We start from the raw sequence: 23183 nt of genomic DNA on the forward strand, positions 1-23183 counted from the left end.
CTTTATCTAAGTGTCTTAACACTCCTGGAATACCTAGGGTGGAGCCTAGAGTAGCACTATTGAGTTGCCTACAGAATGTTAGTATAGTTACATTGAACCAAATAAAACATCTTATTTTGAAGCTGAGAGAGACTTACCTCTTGGAAAGAGTCAATCAAATTTTCTACATTTCGCTTTCCTCCAGGGCGCAATCCGTAGGACCAGTGCTGGCTGGAGCAGCCCGCCACACATAACGTCAGCAGAATAAGTCCAGCTAGAAGTTTTGGAATTGGCTCCATTCTAAGGAATATCAATGCAACAATCAAAATACACCCAGGCTGGATTGAGCAAAAGGTAAAGAACCCTTTGGTGAAAAGCCTAACAATTGTGTCACTAACCCAAAAAAAGATGAAGGTAAGAGTCATCTATAATTTCCACATAGATGTGGAAATGCACTACCCAGTTGCTTGCTTGTTTCTTAGCCATTGGGGACAAAAATCGGTACTTTAAACACATGTTGAGTACTTTAGGAACTAAACTAGCCTACTTTTATTTTCATTATTTATTTTGTTATCTAAACTTCATGATCCCTCCCTCAGCAAATCACCTTTTTTTCTTAATCTGCAATTGGTTTTCAATTGTATCATTCCTGACGTAAAGAGAATTGGATCATCTGCTCTGGTAAGTAGCTCCGACGAGGAATTTCTGACTAATAGAGAGTTGCTTGGCATTAAATGACTATACTGTGGTACTAATTACATTTTTCTGAGCATCTATCTTATAGTTTTCCATGCATTTGTGCTGGCTGGGCCATCTGTGAGAATGAGAGGGGACTCAACACTTTTCAAAACACTGAGTCCCAGACCAGATGCCTCCCTGGCCAAGGCAGCTTCGAATTATCTAATGACGCGTAGCATTCTTACGAAGAGTCTTCAAATTAATTTGCATTTGATGGGAAGAGGCTAAAGGCAAAACCAAATACTGGTTGATGAGCTGTTGCAATTTCCCAAAGGCTGGATCTCTGTGGCCAAGGGTAACACAGATTGTGAAGGTCAAGTTTTCTTTAGATACTCTCACACCTGGACTTAGCCTTTAAGAAATAAAATGCCCTATAAAAAGATAATAATATGCAGTCTAGAAAAGAGTACTAGAAACACAAAGCATTTTACCTGTTTGAGAGCAAAGAGCCAAAAGAATGCCACGCTTCCTTTGGAGTGTGTAAAGTTGTGTGCCTTTTCATTTTCCTAGCTCCCTTTTTATATGAAACTTATCCAGGATACTGAAATCTTTCCCGCTGTTAAATTGTACTGCACGTGGACTATCTTCTTAATAGTAATTTTTTTAATCCTCACATAAAGCCCTTTAATGGTGTACGTAATTGGAACACCCATTGTTATATCTGTTGAATTTACTTAAATCTTGGCCAGTAAAACCTCAGCTAAGACTTTTATAGCAGAGGCCACAACTCAAAGAGATTAAAATCTACTTGTTTGGCTTCCCTTGAGGAAACTGACAGACCCATCAAGAGTTCAAGGGAAATAGCTATCTTAGACTAAGTGATGCTAAATGGAATAAAAACTTTCACAAAGAAGGCCATGTAGTAATTATCGAAAGAAGATGAGTCAGGATGACTAGGAGTTGGTCTCAGCTCTTCAATTCCTCATTTGTAAGAGGTGCTGATATATAAATAATAATGATTATTGGCACTATACCAAGCCCACATAGGGTCCTAAGTATATCATGTGAATTTGAAAATTCCCGTCTCCCACCCACCATGCTCCTTCCTTGATTTATCTCGAGAGCCTTCTATAGTATTAAAAAGGTGAGGAGAAACATCGTAGTTAGGATACACTAAACACAAGACCATCTAGAGCAGACTTATGTCAACAGTTCAATTCATTTCAGTAGATGCTTATTAAAATATGCAAATCACTGTGCTAAAGGCAGTGGGAGTACAAAGGTGAAAAATAATAGCTACCTAGTATATGAATAAAACCAGCCTCACTCATCATTAATAGTCCTGCAAAGTGGGCATTGTTATCCAAATTTTGCAGATAGATGTTTCAACCCAGCAGTGAGCCCTGGGATATGTTGTTGTCTATGTAGTACAATTATTTAAAAGAGATCTTTTAAAATATTTTTATTACATTTATTTGAATACATAATTGTCTTTTTCTAATTAACCACTGGGCTGTAACTCATAATAGTCAAGGATCCCATCTTATTTAAACATATTAATAAATTTGTAGAATTTAGTCAGCACTCAATAAGTATAGGTATGAATGAATGAACGAATGGAAATAAGGATCTTTTAAGAGATTGAGCCTAATGCTTCCTCTATTTCTGCATTAAAGGTATGTTTAATCTGGTAATTAAAATTTCACGTACAATTGGCTGTAAGCCCTATAATGTTAGATAAGTAGTAAGTAACATGGTTAAAAACAATTGGATATTTGGTTATTTTAGAGATGGGATTGGCAGTTTCTCCTTGGGTACGATTCTAAACCAGTCATCTCCCAGTGTCCGCTGGAAGTTACATTTGCAAGAATTTCATAGTAAAGAGCAATGGTGTCCTGCCCAAGTACACCCCTTGCTTTGCTCAGCCATTTCGCTGGAGGCTGTCAGATCCTTTGACAGGATAGAGAAGGGGATAAACTTGAAAATATAATTACAAATAGAAAGGAATTAAAAAGTAAAACATAGATTTGACTATTTAAATTATTTCAGTTTATTCATTTATACACTTTAAATAATTTAAGGGCCATTTTGACATGAAAGAGTAGAATCTCATCTCAGTATAATAGAAAGGTAATGAGAGGCCGTTTTTCAACAAAAGTTCATTATGCTTAAACAGCATTCATTTAAATTGTCCAATGGATTTCCTGTTTGCTGAAAGAGATGTGCTTCTAACAGTGTTGCTTAAGCAGATGTGGTCTTCTGTTAGGACTAATGAAATGGGAGTTAGGACTTCTGACCCTTTTTGTCAGGTTAATCACTTGTCTCTGGTGAAGCTCACTAGAGTTCTTGTAAAGTTATTTCTATCAGTTGGTATTAAATTTTTGAATGCTTTGAAATTTTTAGATGAATACAGCCACATGATCTATGCATTCAGTGTGCTCTATGCCCTCTAAGTCTGCATTAGTATTTTTGTAGGGAACGTAGTTTTCAAGGGCAAAGGCCAAACTTGTTTCATTTTCTATAGCATCAAATAGGATATCAAATATGCGATGAACAAAATTTTGATGTTTGTTGACAAACTCTGAACCTTTACATACTTCCAAGGATATAGATCAATGTACCATGAAGCTGAATTTACTAAATTGGGTCTATATGATCTGATTTTATAGTTATCAAGTTTTTTCTAAAATTAGAAATTTAAAAAATTTTAAAGTGTGGCTTTACAGGGAAAATGGCTTCATTTTAAGCACGAAAAGGAAACCTTAAAATTATTGAAATGTAACAGTAATAATTTAGTGATCTTGCTGAATGACAGACACACAAACCCTTTTGTTTGTTTGCCCTAATGTGAAATCTCAGCAGGAAGTACTCATGAAGTGCTGCTGACATAACTAAGGTTGTGAAAAGGAAGTCAGAAAATTAATCCTTGGATAAGCTGCTTTGTACGGAGAATAACATAGCTGCTTTTCTTTGTAGAGGTGTATATCTTTTAATTTTAAAAACAATACTTCCTTGGAGATTTAATAACATTCTAGGGCTTTTCAGATATTAAAGATGATTTCAAGTTGTCTTGAGGGTAGATTTACAGTCTAAACAACCAATCCACAAAATGAACAACTGGAGAAAATATTCTAGGTATTGACTTACGATGGTAACCTTCATAAGAAAAAGAATTTGTAATATTTCCTACTAAAATTTCTTTAAAACTGCAGTTGAAAAAACTAGACTATATTACAGCCCAACAAGCTATTGCTCTAAACAATTATACAGTAGAGCACTAAATGTCTTCAATGTACATAATCTAGCTAATTTAGGTTTAAAACCTTTTTCTAGCCCTCCCCGCAACAACAACTGTATTTTCACCTCTGTGGACAGACAGGTTCCATCACTAGGGCTAATGGAAGTTTTACTGTTTTGAAACTTTCCTGCCTCCTAAAAATCCTCTCTCCTAGCTGTCAGGCAAGAAATGCTTTGGGAGCAATGTATTTAACCAACCTAATAAAGCTAACTGGTAATGTTCATCAGCTAAAGAGAGATATAAATTAAATGACTATTAGAAGGCAGTCCTTTTTTCAGAATTAATGAAATTTCTTTGTGTTTTTAGCGTGCTGGATTTTAAGAAGAGGTTCATAAAATAATCATGCTTAAAGAAATGGATTTACTTTAATGGCGCTTTGAAAGGACTAATCCATGGTGGTATCCTGTTTCTTTTTCCACTCAGACTCTCAGGGTTCGTCATCAACACTTTGAAAAAATAAAAGCAAGCAAAATATGGAAGGTGCTGTTTTTCAAAACCAAGACAAGAAACGCCTTTCAACATTTCACATTGTTTATTAATGCAGTATACATTAGATCCAAACTCTGCAGTTTCTAAGCATACCATGTTTAGACCTTTCAGATTCTTCTGTACTTTTAGATTATGTCTACAGAGGTACGCTTAAGTGGATGAACAACACATTCTATAATTCTTGAAAATAGAGTACAGAGTGAAATGATTTAAATATAATTTAGGCACATATTGATTATGAAAATAGATATCTCTCAATACAATACTTCTCTGTCTTGATAAAAATAATGAAGCAAAGAAAATAATTCATTTCTGAAGTTGCTTTCCTTCACCTGTAAAGGTCTGCTCTCCACCTACTATGCATAAGTACCCTTTACTGTAAGGAAAGCTTTGCATATGTATATATATAAGAATAAGCTACATAAATATTGAAGACATGTCACCCTCCCAAAGGAGACAGAGTGGTTTTGTAATGATTCATTGCCTCAAAATGATGAGTCTGGAGAATTCAGAACCCATTTGGACACAGCTTATATCCCTGCCTTGGGGTAGAGGTTAAGGACACTGGTTACTGGTGAGGAAGTACAGGCCCTATCTCTGCTGCTGCAGAGAAGGAGTGCCAAGATCAGGCTAAAATTTATTAAAACAGAACCAACCAGAAAATATAAGTAAAAGAACCACAGGTGCTGACTGATTGGTATTACATCTTGGATTAGCCAAATGCCTTTATTTTTGTTTAAGTTTTTCGGTGGCTATCATCAAATGGTCAGTTTAAAATCCCTCATTCCCCAAAGGAGGGTTTTAACTACAATTATATTATGTTCACTTCTAAAGGATAACTTAGCCATATCTATTCATATTTTATAGCTTTGTTTACAGTGGATTGGGACTTAATATCTGAGTTGGCCCTCTTTAGTTGGCCATTGAATTAAATGAATTTGGTAATGCACCTTGGTTTTGGTTTTAAAATATTTTCCTATGCTTGTTTTGACTGTGGAGGAGGAAACTAGGCTAGTAGTGGAAATAAATAAAACTGCCTGGTCTGGTGTTTAAGTGGAACTTGCTTAGAATGAAATTCTAAGGAATGCTCATTTCTAAGTTGTTGCTATAGGTGAATACTTCTTCCGTCTGGAGAGTTCCACTGTAACTTCATTCAGCTGACAAAGAAGTACAATGATGTCTTTCCTTCTACTGTCTAAATCAGTAAGAATGGAGGATTTCTTTAATTTAGCTAGTTTTATTCGGAAAAATAAATATCATAAAAATGAACCTGAAAAGAGCCTTAGGGGTTCTGATGTCACCATGTTCACACGGTGTGACAGGTAAAGTAGGGGAGGCATCACTAAAGCTATTTATAAACCTGAACAACCTCTTCAAAATTTTCATAAAGTTTAACAGTTTAAATACCCATATGCATCTAAAGATTCAATAAATATAATTGCATATGTTGTGCTTCTCATAAATTAAAATCTTCAAATGCATTTCAAGCCAAGATGATATTTTCACATCATGCCTATTTAAAAGCAAATACAATAGATACTTTTCCTGGTCATAAAGCCAGGCAAATCCCTCTACTCCACTCGAAAGGCAGCAATCTAATCTAGCTTCCCTACATCTACTGAATGAGTGCTTCTCTGTTAAAATCAGAATGTAGGAAAAAAGTCACTTTTTTCCCTTTATGCACCACTGAGAACAAGCATGATCCTTTAAATGTTGTTGTTGTTGTTTTTAATTTCCTTACAGAAATAAAAGTGATAAGGAAAACATTTTTCATCTTGGGCATCTTCCTCCAGCCCTAAAATTTTCATCTGACACTTTGTGACATATGTAGTGGGGTCAGCATCTCTTCAAATATGGCTCCTTTCACGTTGGAACCTCTCAGGTTCGCTTCTTGAAGGTCACACCCAGACAGGTCACAATTCTGTAAGACAAAAATAACATTTGTGTGACTAACATAGAGATATAAGGCTTTATCTGTTTCTTCTCAAAGTGATTCTTAGGGCATGTTAGAAAAATGTTCCTATATAATAAAACTCAATTATTTCTGGAAAACTTCTATTTTAGAAGTCAGATTTTCTTCTACCTGTATTTGTTCTCTCTGGTTGCTGCTCAGGCTGACCATCACAAATATATACAAACAAAGGTTAAAGAAGAAGCATGTCTTTTCTGATCATGTATTTTAGAATCAGTCATTTAAAATCCAGAATGGACTCCAATGTAGTAAATATTATCTAATCAGTTTTATCACAAACCAAGAAAAACAATGAAAGGAATAGGGTGCAGGGGAAGGACAATTTTAAAAAACTCTGAGAGAAAGAGATTTTACTTAATAATTAAATTTTGTAATAGATGTTTCCATTCCCCAACCTTAACATTTTTATAGCAAGGAATTGCCTTTTTGTTTTCAACACCCAAATTATGTGTATAATCACTGAATTTTAACAAATGTATACAACAATGTAACCACCACCGTCACTGGGAGCTGCTTTTAAATTTCTCTTGAGATCACAGAGTGACAGATGAGACAGAATATTCTGAATAAGTCCCTGGGGATGGTAGGGACAATGATTAGAAAGAAGGGTGACTGCACATAAGCTTTTTGGACAGAATGTCAGCAGCTGCCCCTCAAGAGTCAGCCTGATTAGATTAGTATTTGCAATCAGTTGAGAAGAGGGAAGCGTTTGTTGCTGAAACACAATAACTGTATGGTAACTAAAACTATGGTAATTAGCACAAGGAAAAAAATCATCTTATCTGACAGTAACGAATAATAAATAGGTTTATACCTTCAGCCTTAGGCTGGTTCTTTTGCCTTAAAGTTTAACAGTACCTGCTACTCTGCTTAGCAAAAACATTTTTAAAAAATCAACAGCAAGCTAAATTTTGATGTACTGTTCTCTACAATGCAGTCTAAGCCAGATTTTCTTATATAGGGCTACACTGTTCAGTACGATAGCACATGTGGCTATTTACATTTAAATTATGATAAAATTTAAAAATTTAAAAATTCATTTCTCAGTTGCAGTAGCCACATATCAAGTATGAGGCTATTGGCTACTGTCCTGAACAGACATAGAACATGTCTAGCATTGCAGGAAGTGCTACTGGACAGCACTGATGCAAGCCTAGCAACAGCTATCGAGTCGGCTGGATAAGTCTGAAATCAAGACAAAACACAGAATACAATGCTGATGAAAAAGATGACTGGGCACAATTAAAATCTCACATTGAGATTCAAAAAGAATATGATGCCAATTTAGAATAGGCTTTCCCTGAACCTAATTTCAAACCCGGATATTGTTTAAATTTCTCAAGAAATAATCTAGCCCTATTTAATTGTTTGGGGGAAAAAATTAAGGAAAAAAATAATTAGATTAATAAAGCATTTATTATTTGAGAGACCCAAAGAAAAAAGAGAAATGAAATCGACTTAGATGGAACATCAGATGACTTTTCATCTGAAACTGGCATCTCTGACTTAGGTGACTAAATCCTGCTCTGGAATTCAAATTTGTTTAAATAAGCAACTGAAAGTAACACATCCCGCCAGCTGTGCTGGCATGTCACCCAGCAGGTCTCACCAGCCAACTACTTTGTTTATGATTTCAATAAATTTTGCATGAGATACTCAGTGATTCTTGATTAACAAAAATTCTAAAAATCGGTGACTCACCTCTAAATCAGTTCCTGCCAGAGTCGCTCCTCTGAGGTTACAGTTTTTCAACTTGGCATTTTTTAAGGTAGCGACTCTCAGGTTAATTCCTGTCATTTGACTTCCTTCCATATCCACGCCTTTCAGATTAGCACCTAGAGTGAACATATTTGGGATTAGTTGAACTTAAAAATATTTACAGTCATCTGCCTTCAAAAAAAAAAAACCACAAAAAGACTTAATGGAAGACAATGACAGGCTCTTTTAACTCTTGGAAATGACTGAAATAAGTCTCAGTCTCTCAAGCAATGTACATATATAAAGAGTTCACTGTTAACAATTTTTTTTGCCTATACTATGAATTAAGAATGTTTTAGTCTACATTTTTAAGGGAGGAATTCAATTTGGTGTTATGATAATTAGCACTTTTATAGTATACCTCCATAAGTTTATGACAAGGGAGATAAGTACTAGGTCTTCTAAATGTACAGGTCGACAAGGTGATCACTTCACAGGCACAACAAATCAATAAAGAATTCATAAACAAAACACTAAACCTAAAAATGACAAAATCTGCCTAGCTTTGTGCAAACTGAAATCTTTAATTTTGGTCAGTATAAGGGTATGCTGTTCTCTTTGAAAGTTTAAGATGTTGATATTCTCCAACTAAAGCCTCATTAAATATCAGAGGCGGCATTTCCCCTGAGGTCTCAATGTTGGTTAGTATATGACTGAGACCAAAGTATGACTGATTTCCTGTGCAAATTCTCCAAGTGTGACGACTGAAGAAACCGCCCCCCCTATGGTTATCATGTTTTTACCTGTAACTGTTATATTGCTGGGCTTTTTACTTAATGATATGTTTTCACCTTAGAAAAGGTAATTACAGATAGACTCTCACCTTCTAAATTGGCTTTAAGACCAGAAGGATCTTCAAAATTACACAGTTTCAGCGATGCCCCTTCTGCATTAGAACAGAGCATCTTGACTCCCTGGAGATTTGCACACTGGCAAAGAAAAGAGAAGAGTCCATGTTTTAAGGTTCAGAATTTTGTTTGGAAAAGAAAAAATTGGTTTGAACGGTTGTTAAACACCAAAAAAATTCTTCTGTGGCTGAAAGTCTTTTTAAAAGAAAGAGTCTATTAGGCCATTGCTAGCAAAAGAAAGCCAGTCTTGGGCATGGAGTCTGACAGCTCCTAGCAGCATGGCTAGGTAGGAAAGACAATATATCCGTCGGGGTTTTGCAAGTGTTTCAATATATCAAATGAGGTGGGAAGAAAGATGTAAACCGTTCTGAAAGGATTTACATTAGCTAGAGACAAAGTAGGTGGGAAAAGGTAAGTGTGGCAGGTGCTGGAACAGGCACAAGAGAGTCTGCAAGGAAGAAAGTGTCTGCTCCTGTGAATTAGCTGTGGGCAGCAGATTGGAAAGTTCAGGTGTAAATAAGGAGCGGAGGCTCCTAGTTCTATGGCACCTGGCTGTTCTCTCTGGATAATCTCAGAAATAGCCACCTAGAAATTAATCCGAAATTCCAACAGATATACAGGAATGAGATAAACAGGAGTCTTTAGTTAGAGCTATTAACAGGCTAACTCTTCTGTCTCTTCCTCTCACTCTCTGGCTGCTATCATTTTAATTTAGAACATTTCAAAATTTTTTTGTAACATTAAAAGAAAAAATAGAAAACAAGGAAGAAAAGCTCATTTGGTACACTCAATCACTTTCCGTTCACAGTAAAGTTTTCCAATTGAACTTAATACGAACTGAGAACTGTTTTTGAAGAAATAGTTCTTTTAAACTGTATGAAAAGAAACAAAGTCAAGTTAACAACAGCATGCCCACTTTCCATGAAACATAAGAGTTTAGATAAAGAAGTTGGGGAGTCAGAACTCTGACATCACCATTTCTACTTTTATAAACAACTTTGGGCATGACAATTGACAGTTGAAATGTATGGATACAAGGAAGGCATAAACTTGTTAGGGTAACAAATTTTCTCCCCTTGTTACTATAGGAATCAACCAATGAAATTCTAGATATTCGATCATGCTATTACTACCTTCATTTCAAAGGTCAGAAGAATAACAAGGCCAGCAATTAAAAGCATCATCTAGCTACAAAACAGGAACAAGTGGTTTATTGGGTCTTTTTGTTCTAACCATAGCTACACAACATTGTCAACATTAAGCACCCAAACCACAGTACAAAATACAAAGTAAAAAGCTAGAAAATGTATGTTAGAACTTAAATTATGTCAGTGCTATCAGATCTGAACTCTGACAACTACTAGAAAAGGCAGGAAGCTATAATGATGACATTAATATTAGACCTTCACCAATTGTGACCATCAAATAAATGATTAACGTGAAAATGTTTTAAAATCTGGAAGGCATTCTATAAATGATAAATGTAGTTGTTATTATAAGTAGAACAGTGAAGAAATCTAAAGTCCTAAGGCTGATCAAGTTATGTTATAGCCTTACCTATCAAGAAAAATCCTTGTTTCATAAATGCAACTTCATTCACCCTACAGTCAGTTCTAGTGAAAGGCAGATAAGCTACAGATCATTTCAAATCATAGATAACTGACAAATGCATGTACATTAACACAAGGTAGGACAGAAGCTCAAACTAACAGGTAGAATAATGAGTGACCAAAATAACTAAAAGATAACTGGATTTCATGTACTTGAAAATATAAGACAGGAAACTGAAACATGAAAATAAATGTCTCTGGTTCTCTGTGTAATGCTCCCATGTAAAACAGACTGTAAACATTATCCAAAGTTCCCAAGGTAATTACGTAAGTATTGCTCCATACTCAAGGCTGTACTATGGAATCTCACAAAGAAACAAATACATAAGAAATTCAGTTCAGTTTTCTGTCTTCAACCACAGAAAGCACTTCCTCCTCTATTTATCAAATAGTAACGCAGGTTACACATTGAGATTTTAGAACCCAGCTAATAAGTAAACCGGCACTGCCGCTGTAAGAGTTGTGCTCTCTCACTACATCGGGGGCAGTGGGCTTCATGAAAGCACTTAGGTTATCACTGTTATTTTTTAAGTATGATAATGGTATTAAGATTACATTTTTCAAATGGCCCTCTTATCTTTAAGAGGTAAATAGGTATTTACAGATGAAATAATGAATTGCTTCCAAATAATCTGTGGAAAGACAGAGAGAAACAAAACAAAATTCTTTATGTGTGGACATTTGTCGAAGCTGAGTAAATTGAAGTACAAGAGGGAGTCATTATACTATTCCATTTTTCATATGTTTGACATTTTCCAAATGAAAAAAGTCATTAAGAAAACACATGCTTTTCAGTCTTGTCCCAACTCTTCTAACAAACTAGCCTTCTGGGCTTGGGCAGGTCTCTAGGTTTCTCAGTAAAACAGCAGGGTCGTACTTGATGATCATCAAGGTTCCCTCCAGCTCCTACCATTCTGTAAGTCTTGGGCTGGGAATGTGCAATGGATGGATACCTAACAGCTGAATCATTATACCAGCTTCTCTGCAGCAGGCCAACATCAACAGGGGTACGCAGAGCAACACTCTAAAGTATGCTGACGGACCAGACAGTGTGGCACAGACATGGATTGCTTCTGATGGCAACTGAGATCACCTGGTTGACAGCTGAACTGGATGGTTCTCATGAAAAAGATTCACAGCCCACAACGGATAAACTAGGTGAGAAGTTCAATAATAGTGGTGGACACATTAGGTGCCTCTTGTGTGCAAAGCGCTTAGCACACGTGGCATTTTGTGGACACTGCAATGCGTTGGGCTGTTCACCAGCAGACTTGTTCAAATGCCAAGGACAATTAGCAATTAGTTTTCACTTGCACAGCCTACACACTCTGGGCAACGACTCATCAGCAATTTTATCATAAATAATTAAGTTTACAATTTTATAGCACTTCAGTTTATCAAATATATATGTAGATTTGTCTTTACATCAATTATATCAGATGAGTAAAACAAGTATTTACAGATAAGAAAAGATGGTTTTGCTTCAGTTAGTAATACTGCAATTAAACAGAACTCAAAACTGAATTTGAATGGAATGATCCAGATTGTCTTATCTTTTTTTTTTTTTGGTCCTTAAAACCAACCAAGCTGCCTCTTCACATTTCGCTATTTAAAGACTGTCCTTCAAACCTTTTCTTTGTGCTGTTGGTCTTTTGCTTATTTTGGTACCAATTTGATCATCATAAGATTGAACAAGGAGAGTAATAGTAACAGAAATGTATATTAGCAATTTTGTTACCAGACCTGATATAAGTTTCATGGAAAAATAGTTTGCAACTAAAGAATAAAATCAAAATTATAAAATTCAATAACCATTTATTCAATGACTACTAAAAGCAACTACTATAGTAGGTATTGTTAATTCAAAAGACATATAAGATACATATAGACCTGGGCTTAGGTTATTAAGGAATTTAAAGTTGTTAGAGTTCACTGTTGGTTCCATATATATCCTCTAACCCTAAATTCACACAGGTAATTGTAACATACATACACACGTGCATATACAAATGTACACACACATACCTATACGCAAACACACAAACATATATCTGTAGAGAGAGGGAGAGAGCCAAAGTTACAAAACCAACCCATTTAACTTTCACACCTTTCAGTTTTATCATCATCGACTTATAATTAACTGTTTTTAAGTAAAAGTACTAGTAAGAAACAGATGTAATTCTCGCTCTTTGAGACTGTTCAGTAGACTAAAAATTTAATTTTCTCTTGTAACCAAAAATGATTCTTACGTCAAGTACTGATCCAGAGAGATCAGCTCGTTCAAGATTTGCACAGCACAGATTAGCATGTGCAAGATTGCAGCGGCTTAAATTGGCCATTTTGAAGTTAATGTATCGAAGGTCCAAACGAGAAAGATCAGCACCACTGAAGTTTAAACCCTGAAATTAAAAAACATAAATTATCACAAAATTTAAACTGTCCGTTGTATTAAATTTAGTTACTATAGCTAATCATCATGTTTTTAGAAGCAACTGGCAGTTCAGTCATTTAGAGTTTATTAACAAACATGATCAAATGGAACTTCAATAGACAGAATCAGTGTCCTTAAAGGGTTCTAGTGAAAGGAGCTATTTGCACTTAATGTTAGAATGAGGCCTGACCATACCTCATTTATGTGCAGAAGTTTCTAAAGAGGGATCTCTGTTAGCCACATATTTGTTGATAAGTCTTATTTTTGTTAAAACTGATTATATTTAAATTATTTTATTAATTCAATAATTCAAGGTAGTTTTATTTTTTAAAGCAAATATTGTAGTTTTTAAAATCTTTAATGCTATAAAACATAAACGTAAAAATATCTGCCACTGACTAGCCATACTTAACAATTGTACAATTGACCATTTATTTTAATTGCTGAAATTTCTATGCACTACTCAAAAACTGTTACATGATGCATAATCAGACAATAAAAGAGGCTATTACATCTATTTTTGTTAAGTATTTTGGGATTAAATCAATGTTATAGCCCAGAAATAAATTATATCTTACATGAAAAAGGAAAAAGAGGCAAAAAAAAAATAAAAAATAAAAAAAATCCTAGAATGCAAAACTTTTCTCACAGATTTGTTGACACAAGTAACTTGTGTCAAAGTCGGCTTTGATTACCTGACAACGCAATTCTGATTTGGTTGGAGTGGCTAGCAGAAATCGGACAAATTCCTTTCGAGATATCGGTGAATGGTCCTCTGGTGGTTGAGAATTCTCGAAAAGGATATTAAGAAATTAGTAAAGCATTCTGAGGGATAGCTACAATAAATGTAATATTGGCTAATGTAAAAAGAGCCTTACCTTTATTGCCACTTCTAGGTGTTCAATCAATGAGTCAATACCAAAAAATCTGGCTTCTTCTAACACACCTATCATAATAAAAATGATTTGACTTTTACATAAAACTTTTCCTTTTAATATTTATAGAATTATTTGCTAAATTCTTACAATAAAAGTAAAATTCATCAAATAGGCTATCAATCAAAAGAGAAGAAAAATAACTCATGTTTACAACATAATAGGATATTTTTAAGTATTTGTAAAACAAAGTAGTTTACATTCAGCAAAAGAAAAAAATGGAAAACTAAGTAGAATGAAAGGCTTCCACATTTCAAAATCATTTCTGAATATTACTTTAAATAGGCCACAGGCAAAAAATCCTAATAACACATATTCTTCAAGTAATCCATAGTGATTGATTGTGAATCCAATAATAAAATAATTGGTTCACCTAATCTTAACATTTCAATGACTTTTTCAGTGGAGCAGATCTGAATAGGTTTGTCACAAATGTTTTTTACTTCCTGAATCAGGAAATTATAGAAATGAGTAAAAGTAAACTTCAAAACAAAAGTCAAAAGTATAACTCAGAAACTTTATTATGGAAAAATCAACTTTAAAAAATTTTTCTAAATGATAAAAAGGATTTTATCTATCATTTAACTTTCTTAATTTGGTAAAAAAAAAAAGTCTGCACATTCTCTAAGAGACTTAGTAGGTATACTTTCTCACATCTGTTAATAAACATTTTTATCAGAGTATGTGGGAATAAGTTTGGGGTACATTTTCCATAAAATGAAGACTTTAGTCATTCAGTTGGCTGAGTCTACTTTTTAAAAAAGGACTCAGGAATTACAAAGAAAATGAGACATAATCTCTCCCTTCAAATGGCTCCAAGGTAATAAGGGCAACTATATGTAAACATATTTGGAGAAAAGATCATAATCTTTTCTGGGAAAACCCAACTCCACCTCTAATATTCCAATAGCAAAGCAAAGGTCAAGTAAGGATCACTCAGGTAGCCACTGTGGCACAACACTTTCCAGTCCACACCACAGTGGCTTCACCTCTGGATTCCTCCTGAAGGGGCAGCCACGCTTCGATATCTGTCCCTGGGAGAAACCCATCACAAAGATTTGCCACTCTCACTCTCAGTTTGCCAAGATCTACTGAGTAAATCAGAACCTCCGGGGGAATGTGGTAAGAATTTTTTCTAATTCCGGGTTCAGAATTAAACCTGAAAAACGTTCAGAAAAGCCTTATAAATATAAAAGACACCCGTGGGGACAGTTGGAGGAAAGACATAATATTTAGTGGAGTTCTTTGTTAACACCAGAAAGGTATGGATTTGAATCCCAGCTCTGCTACTCACTATCTTTTTCATCTTGGAGAAGCTACTTAATCTCTCAGTTTCCATATTTATGAAATGGGGATATTATTACCTTCCTTACAAAGTTGTAAGAAATATTAAAAGAGATAAGGCACATATTATCTGGTATAGTGCCTGGAACCTGGTAGGTCTTCAATAAATAATCACCATGATTATTATTAAATTATATATTTTCGAACATTTAAGACCATTCTTTTTTTCCTGTGTCAAACAGGGGAAGAGCTGCAATGATCTGCAGTTGGTAGCTGCCTGTGCTAGACTTGGAGGCACCTGAGACAGGTTATGCTGCAAGTCGAGGCTGGGCGCCACTAGTGCTGGGGGCCACTTAGCACGAGGTACAGGGCACAGAGGCCAGCTACTGCTCTTTTGGGGTTTGTGGACCTTTGAGAGATTTTAGGAAAGTCTGCAGTGTGGGCAGAGGCCAGCAGCTTGTGAGGAACAGAGCAGCTCAAAGAGGTTTGGGCTGGTGCTCAGGTTGGATGGGGCAAGTGGTGTTAGTCAAGTTGATAGGGACTCAGATATGGTGCCCACCTGTGCTTGCTGGCTGTGTGGGGGGAGGACTCAGCAAAGGAACAATGGCCTTGCTAGCACTTCCGTCTGGGGCAGAGTTGCCCCTCCAGCCCTTGCCCTGAATCCAGACAATTCAGTTCCTCCCTCTATGTCCTTAGTGCTTTTTGAGCTGCTGTCCCTTCACTGGAGCTTAGGGCAGGTATTTATGAGTTAGAGTAGTCTGTGCTCGGGCCCTTTAAGAGGATGCCAAGGGCTAGCAGCCCTCTGTCTTGCCCACACAGAATGCCTGCTGATTTTCACAGCCAGATATTGTGGGGACTTTGCTTCTTAGCACTGGTACCCCAGGCGGGCAGGGACCCCTTGTTGCCCAGTGTGGACCTCCACAGCCAAAGTATCCCTCCCGATTCTTAACTGCCTGTCACAGGTAGGTGTGGGACCAGCCCTCCTACCAGTCGCATTGTGGTTTCTTCTTTCTATCCTTAGTTACAAGTGTTCTGTTTAGCTAGTCTCAGGTGATTCTCAAGGGTGGCTGCTCTATAACTTAGTTGTAATTTTGATGTGGTCCTGGGAGGAGGTGAGCACAGCATTTACCTACTCCACATCTTGCCTGGGAGTCTCAATGAGTATATTTTTAATACTAAGTTTTCAAAGGGGACTCGGAGAGACTTTCCCCAAATTAATCTTAGTAAGCTATAGAATCGAGATTCTAATCCAGTCTTATGATTCCAAAGTACAATTTCCCCTCTTGACCACTCTACTCATCACTACAGTGGGAAGGTCCATGATGTGAAGCCAAGTCTCAGTCACAATTCAATTAAAAAACAACAAGAAAATCCTTTAACGTCCCTGGTGATAACATCTAAATCTATTTAAAATCTAAAATCGGAATTTATAGGTTTGATATATACCCATATATACAAAGACTGTCTACCTGAAGGACTACCTACCTATACCTATTTCTATACCTATATACACTCAAATATAGTTGACCCTTGAACTATGGGGATGAGGGGTGCCAACCCCCATGCAGTCAAAAACCTGCATATAAGTTCTGACTCTCCCAAAACTTTAGTCATCCCTTGGTATCTGTAGAAGATGAGTTCTCGGACCCCCACAGATACCAAAATGTGGGGATAATCAAGTCCCTTACATAAAATGGCAGAGAACATTGCATACAGTTGGCCCTCTGCATCTGGGGATTCCCAATCACAGATCGAAAATATTATTTTGGATTTGCATTTGGTTGAATGTGAGGATGTGAAACCAACCCATGGATATGAAGGGCCGACTGTATATTTATTGAAAAAAGTCCACATATAAGTGGACCCACGTAGTTCAAACCTATGTTGTTCAAGAGTCAACTGTACATGTAAAAACATGTAGAAATACTTTCGCTTTATGAAAATATATTAACTTACTAAGCAAGTGAAAACATAATAAAAATTATAAACTTATAAAAATGTGAGGAATTATATTGAAAACTCACCTAATAAATTAATGCCATCATTTACAATGAGCTGTCCATGACGCAAGTAGTTCAAAATGGGTTCAAAGTATTCAGGACTTCGGTCAATTAGGAAAGCTCCTCTATGATCCTGCTTATTTCCCCAGACACCTGTGTTACCATTGAAATGAAGAAAGTCCCCGACAATCAAAAAACAAAGTTAGAAATGTATGGAAGGAAAATTGTGGAACATACCAGTGAGTTTTCACTTTTGCAAAAATTATTGATGTCATTAAAAAGTACAGAAGGACAGGAGTTATGATGTCAATGCAGCTACAAACAGATCACACGAAATGTGAAAACAACGTGTTGCGCTCACCTTTGTCCTTAAACATGTGGGCCAGCATACTGTCGGGTTCTTTATTCACTAAAGTGCTCCTAAGGATTCAGGGAAAAAAATTGATTTCTCCATTTGTCTTTATAAACAAACATATTTAAGTCAAGAGTATACTCGATCCCAGCTGCTCTCTCAAAAAGATGCATGCTACAACCTGGTAGGAGTGACGCTGGGAAACAAAAACGTGCAATAAGTTGCCATTTATCAAAATCTCTCTAATCTGGCACTTCCTTTGATTTACATATTGTTTTAGTTTCCTTTCATTTAAAAACTAATCTGTCCTTTCAGCAAGCTATTACATCTTAATATTCTTGATCTAAACATATTTTTCTTATCCCTGTAATATAAGCAGCTGTAGTCTCTACGAATTTCAACATTGTTAACTTTTACTTGTGTTGCATGTATGTTACTCAATATCTAAAAAGCATGTTGCAAAACACTGAATTCATGCTTTTCATGCTTTCTCTGGAATGACTTGTGAACCATTTTTCCATTCTTTAAAAAGACTTTCTGAAAATAGTTTCAGATCACATAATATATTAAGCAGCATTTCAACATCTTCTAAGGAAATCATCAAACTGAAGGAAAGAACAAATGGTACATAGTGCCCCCCAACACACATGTGCACACACATGCACACGCACCTACCGTGTAGTTGTAAAGTACCGCCCTCCAACATTTAACGTTAGCCAGTCTGTGTGAGATCCTGACAAGCCTTCGGGTAGTTTAGAATCTGTCTGAGGATCTAGAGATGACATGTAGAAAATAATAAATACATTTAGATTAGGGATTTGGAGAAAATGGCAATAGCATAATTCTTAAAACTAAAAACACACATAAAAGCGTACCAGAAGTACTAGGACGGTAAAATTGATACCCATGGACAGCATCTAAAACAAAGTAAGTGATAAGGTACTCCCACCAACACTGACAGCTAAAAGACCAGCACCTCTGAAGGAAGAAGCTGAGAGCAACAACAGGTTATGTGATGAACCTAAGATTCCAAAGGAATCCATAAATATGCATGTCAAAGCTCAGCAAGTCCATTTGAGAAATGCAGACTGAAGGTGGGAGGGCTATGCCCGCTCCAACCATCAGTGATGCAAGTAGTTTGCAGTAAGATCTGATGAGGCTGGAAATGAACTCTCAAAACCCACCAGCCAAAATCTCTTCCAGGACAAAGCCCCACTCTGCAGATAAAATATTAGGAAAAGAATCCAAGTTGAACAAAACAGTGATAACAGAGACAAAAGAAAAAGGATTATGGTTAAAAAGTCAAAAAGGCATAACAGAACCAGACTATATCTGAAGGTGAGCTCTATATTTAACACTTTACAAAAACCACAGAAAAGGAAAAACTCTGGAGCCATGAAATTTGAAAAACTTTCCTAGGTCAGCCCTCCCTTCTCAAGTTAAGGAAAACTAACTCCACATAAAAATAAGCAACAGAAAAAGACTGAGATCAAATCCTATGTAAAATTTTTAAAAGGGTACGAATTACATCTCTAAAGACAACGAAAATGTGCCAGAGAGAAATGCCCACAAAATAGATTAAAAACGATAATATTCCGAAACATGCTTAAAAAAAGTAATTCAAGTTATAAAAGAATAAAATAAACCAGAACTACAAAATTCAGAAATGAGATGAGAAAACTCAGGAGGCAATGAAAATAAAAAGAAAAACAATTCTGCAAATGAAGATTAAACTAGAAGATAAACAGGAGTAAATAAATACAACAGATAATGCCTTAAGGGAAATAAAAGATGCAAAAGATGCTTTAAAAATCAAAAAGAAATAAAGAAATGAAAAAGGATTTAATAGATTTCAAATATATTAGACAGGTGTAGAAGATCCAACATATATGCAATTGGAGTCCTGGAAGAAAAACATCAAAGCAAGGAAAAATAAATAAATATATAATTTAAACGTAAAACTTTTTTGAAATTTATTTTTTAAAATCAACCCAGAACACCCATAAAGAGTCTATGAAAATTACTGTATTTTAAAGAAAGAGATTAAGCCTTTGGGTGACTTAGGAAAAACAATCACTTACAAAGGATCAGATTTTTTCGATACCAACACTTTATGCCAGAATAAAATAACAGTAACATGTTTAAGATATCTGGAGAAAGAAAATGTGGCCTAAGTATTTTTTAACTGCTTCATTAAGGAATAACTGATAATAAACTACACATCATTAAAGTTCACAGTTTAAGTTTTGACATATCATTTTATTTCCAGCCAACTGACTTTCAAGTTTAGAAGCCATGAACTGTTATTAACATGCAAGATGTTAGAGAACGTTCTCACAAGTTCTTTGTAAGGCAACTACTGGAGAACAAGTTTCAGACAATCACTGGAGGCATCAACATAAGGACTTGAGGTAAACATTAAATTCACTTGCAAGGAGTAAAATTCAGAGATGGTTTGAAGGGAGAACATATAGCATATAGTGGCTACTAACACTGTAGAAACAACTATTTTCTAAGTAAGGGAAGAAAGGAATGAACATATACAAAAAATGTTTAACTCTTTAGTAATCATATTGATGTTAAAAGTATTGGGATCGTTACTCTGACACTTCTTTGTGTATTTTGTGTGGGATGAAGTAAATGTAATTATGTGACATTCCCTATATCCCTCAAAACAGGATTATTGATATGGAAGAAAGGAGATGTAAGATAAAAGTAAAATAAAAATCTTACAATCTCAATTATAAACCAGAAGTATTAATATGAATCCATGAGATAGTCTGTCTATATGTTATGTTATATATAAAGCTTTGCAATAAAACATACTGCATATAATATATAAATTTTATCTCTGGCTAGCTATGCATTTCCAGCTCTGTCCACCAAAAAGCCTAGTAATAATGAGGAACCCAATAACAATGAGCCTCCCTAGCACCCAGACTGTGTCTTGAAATGACATATCCAACTAAAAGAAATCCAAGCTTCTTAGAAAAAACATTGATCAGGATCTGGGACAGGAGAAGTATAAGATTAACACTTTGTTATTCCAGAGAGTAAGGAACTGTAAAAGACTAATGAGGTTGTGTTAAAAGAACTTAAAGAGGTTTCCACTGGCCCAAAGTAGGATAATCTAGGCATCAATTAACACAGAGGATAAAAATATACCAAATATTTTTAAATCCAAGAGTTCATAAAGATCAAACAAAACAAACACTAGTCATTGTTGGTATACATGCAATGAACCAATTAAGTGACCATGTAGAGACAGAAAAAGAGTATGCACTTCTAAATTGGCAACCACCACTGCGATGATCCTGAAAACTACCTCCATTCACCAAATACAATTACTGTGATGGCTTAAAAATATACTTTGATATTCAGGGTGCGATTGTGTGGAACCAAATAAATCAAATACTTGTTAAAGAATATTCACTGTATTATACAACTGTAGAAGCTTGCTTACGAATCAAATGGCAGTGTGCGTATTTATGCACGTGTGTATGGTTGAAATTTTTGACTGGTTTGATTTGACCACAGTGAATGGTTGTCAAATATTACTTATGCAGCAATACATGCTTTAAAATATGTAATATAACACTTAAGAGAAATTTTGACAACTATCAAAGAGGAAATTCAAAACAAAACAATTGTTTCTGAAAATCAAAACTGCCTTATTATGTCATATTTAATGAATATGTGGAGGTCTAGAGCATTTTAAAGGCATGTGTAAAAGATTAGGTATCCATATTAAATATGATCATATAATTCAAATTTAAAATTTAATTTAACACATACATCCAATGCAGAATCAAAAAAGGTAGGAAGATCTGAATACTACCACAAGATTCTAATGTTAAGCCATGTAAAATATCTGTCATTTCATCTTTCTTATTTTGGCAGACAAAATTGGCTTTTAAGAAAGTCACTTACCAATGAATGGTTCTCCTTCACACACAAATAAAACATCATCATCCCTGGGGAAATCAAAATTTAAAAAGCTACCATCAAAATCCAGAAATCACATTAATTATCTGTTGACTATAGAGGAAGTACTCAGAATTTTGTAGAAGTTAGGTTTTGCTATCTATCTGTATTGCAAAGTAGACTTAAGTTTCCAGTGCTTTCTTTGCTTAACCTCCCCTGTTCCCGCCCGCAACTATCTTTCGATATAAATTAAAGATCCTGCACATGAAAATTCTTTTGAAATGGAAAACAAAAGAAAACAAAACAAAATCCACTATACAAATTATGTGAATTCAGCTTTGTTACTAATTAAAGAATATAGTGTTATGCTCAAAGCATATCATTAAAGCCATAGCCAACTCTTCTGTTTTTACTTGAATCCTAAAAATCTAAATAAATTATTAGGGTTTTCTCTCAAATCATCAGCTGCTTTGTGCTTTGGAAATGAAAACAAATTTTCATATTAAATCTAGGAAAAATATAATTGGGACTAACTCTGTTGTGAACACCCACAAATATAAATGATTGCCCATATTCTGAAATGCTTGCTTATCGGTGTATATATATCCTATCCTCCCCTGCCCCAATCCATTCCATCATAAGTATAAGTAAATTATCAGAGATTGTTCTGTGAACCACAAATTATTAAACAGGTAGGTATTTTATAGTTTGGAAGGCTTCATCAAAGTTATAACCTTTGATGTTGCAGAAATTTTTATTTCCTGTAAGACATCACAGGAACACACTGAATTTTTCTTAAAAGCGGAGTGTGTTAAGAAGTTTAGGTTAATGTAAATCATTCATCATCAATGATGTGACTCAATTATCCATATAAACTGAAAGAACCTGGAAGATAGATATTGAAAAACTAAGAAATTCTCCTAATTTATTTAGGTTTTAAATCTTTTAGGTTTATAAGATTTTCTACTTGCTCATCATAGTCGTTAACTTTTTAAGATGAGTATGAAAATTTGTTTTCTTCTTATTAACAAAAATCAACTAAACTGTATGACCCAGATAAGTCATTTAACTTCTCAGATGTTTAGTTTCCTCATTTATAAAATGAAGGGACTAGAAGTGATTAACTTTAAAGGCAGACCTGGACTTCAGTGAAAATTAAACTTTGTATGCTACTGTAATTTAGAGCATCATTATCTATACTCCATCAATTAAAAAAAAAAATCCATGCTTGGCCAGTTAAATGAGATAACTTGGGCAAAGCAAATACAACATAACTGGCACAGTCAGAACTTAATTTGTGTTCCCTTTCTATCTTCTTTGTTAAGCTTCCTGCTCCGAAATTCTATGATCTTATTAGGATGGAATGAGGTGAACTTGACACTTGTTTTAAAGAGATAAATCTGCCTTTGATAATTAAAAAACAAAACCATAAAATAAACCAAAAACCACTATTGTGGATCACTGATGAGTTAACTACTTAAAATTCTATCACATTTAGCAAGTTTTCACCAAAGTAGATCTCTGTAATGTTTATAAAATTCAAAGCATTCTTAAGAAATCAATTGAACAATATACAATAATATATAAAATTAAAGCGATCAATAAGATTTCTAACATTAAAAAAT

At 35.1% G+C, this 23183-nt stretch overlaps 2 protein-coding genes across 2 annotated transcripts in view; both read right to left on the reverse strand.

The window, feature by feature from the left end:
* The window catches only part of GNRH1 (gonadotropin releasing hormone 1), a 2855-nt gene extending 2571 nt beyond the window's left edge, over positions 1-284 (reverse strand). The window contains exon 1 of the mRNA XM_006917029.2: positions 138-284. Within this exon, the coding sequence (XP_006917091.1) occupies positions 138-278 (141 nt within the window). The 5' untranslated portion in view covers positions 279-284. The remainder of the gene's footprint in view (positions 1-137) is intronic.
* Positions 285-4468: 4184 nt separating this feature from the next.
* The window catches only part of KCTD9 (potassium channel tetramerization domain containing 9), a 28582-nt gene continuing 9867 nt past the window's right edge, over positions 4469-23183 (reverse strand). Inside the window, exons 3-12 of the mRNA XM_006916955.3 lie at positions 21565-21608; positions 18310-18406; positions 17644-17702; positions 17307-17435; positions 13942-14009; positions 13759-13854; positions 12882-13031; positions 8998-9103; positions 8118-8251; positions 4469-6365 (exon numbers count right to left, since the gene is read on the reverse strand). Coding sequence (XP_006917017.1) covers positions 6249-6365; positions 8118-8251; positions 8998-9103; positions 12882-13031; positions 13759-13854; positions 13942-14009; positions 17307-17435; positions 17644-17702; positions 18310-18406; positions 21565-21608 — 1000 coding nt within the window. The 3' untranslated portion in view covers positions 4469-6248. The remainder of the gene's footprint in view (positions 6366-8117; positions 8252-8997; positions 9104-12881; positions 13032-13758; positions 13855-13941; positions 14010-17306; positions 17436-17643; positions 17703-18309; positions 18407-21564; positions 21609-23183) is intronic.

The sequence above is a fragment of the Pteropus alecto genome, unplaced genomic scaffold (assembly GCF_000325575.1).
Source record: "Pteropus alecto unplaced genomic scaffold, ASM32557v1 scaffold166, whole genome shotgun sequence".
Taxonomy (NCBI): Eukaryota; Metazoa; Chordata; class Mammalia; order Chiroptera; family Pteropodidae; genus Pteropus; species Pteropus alecto.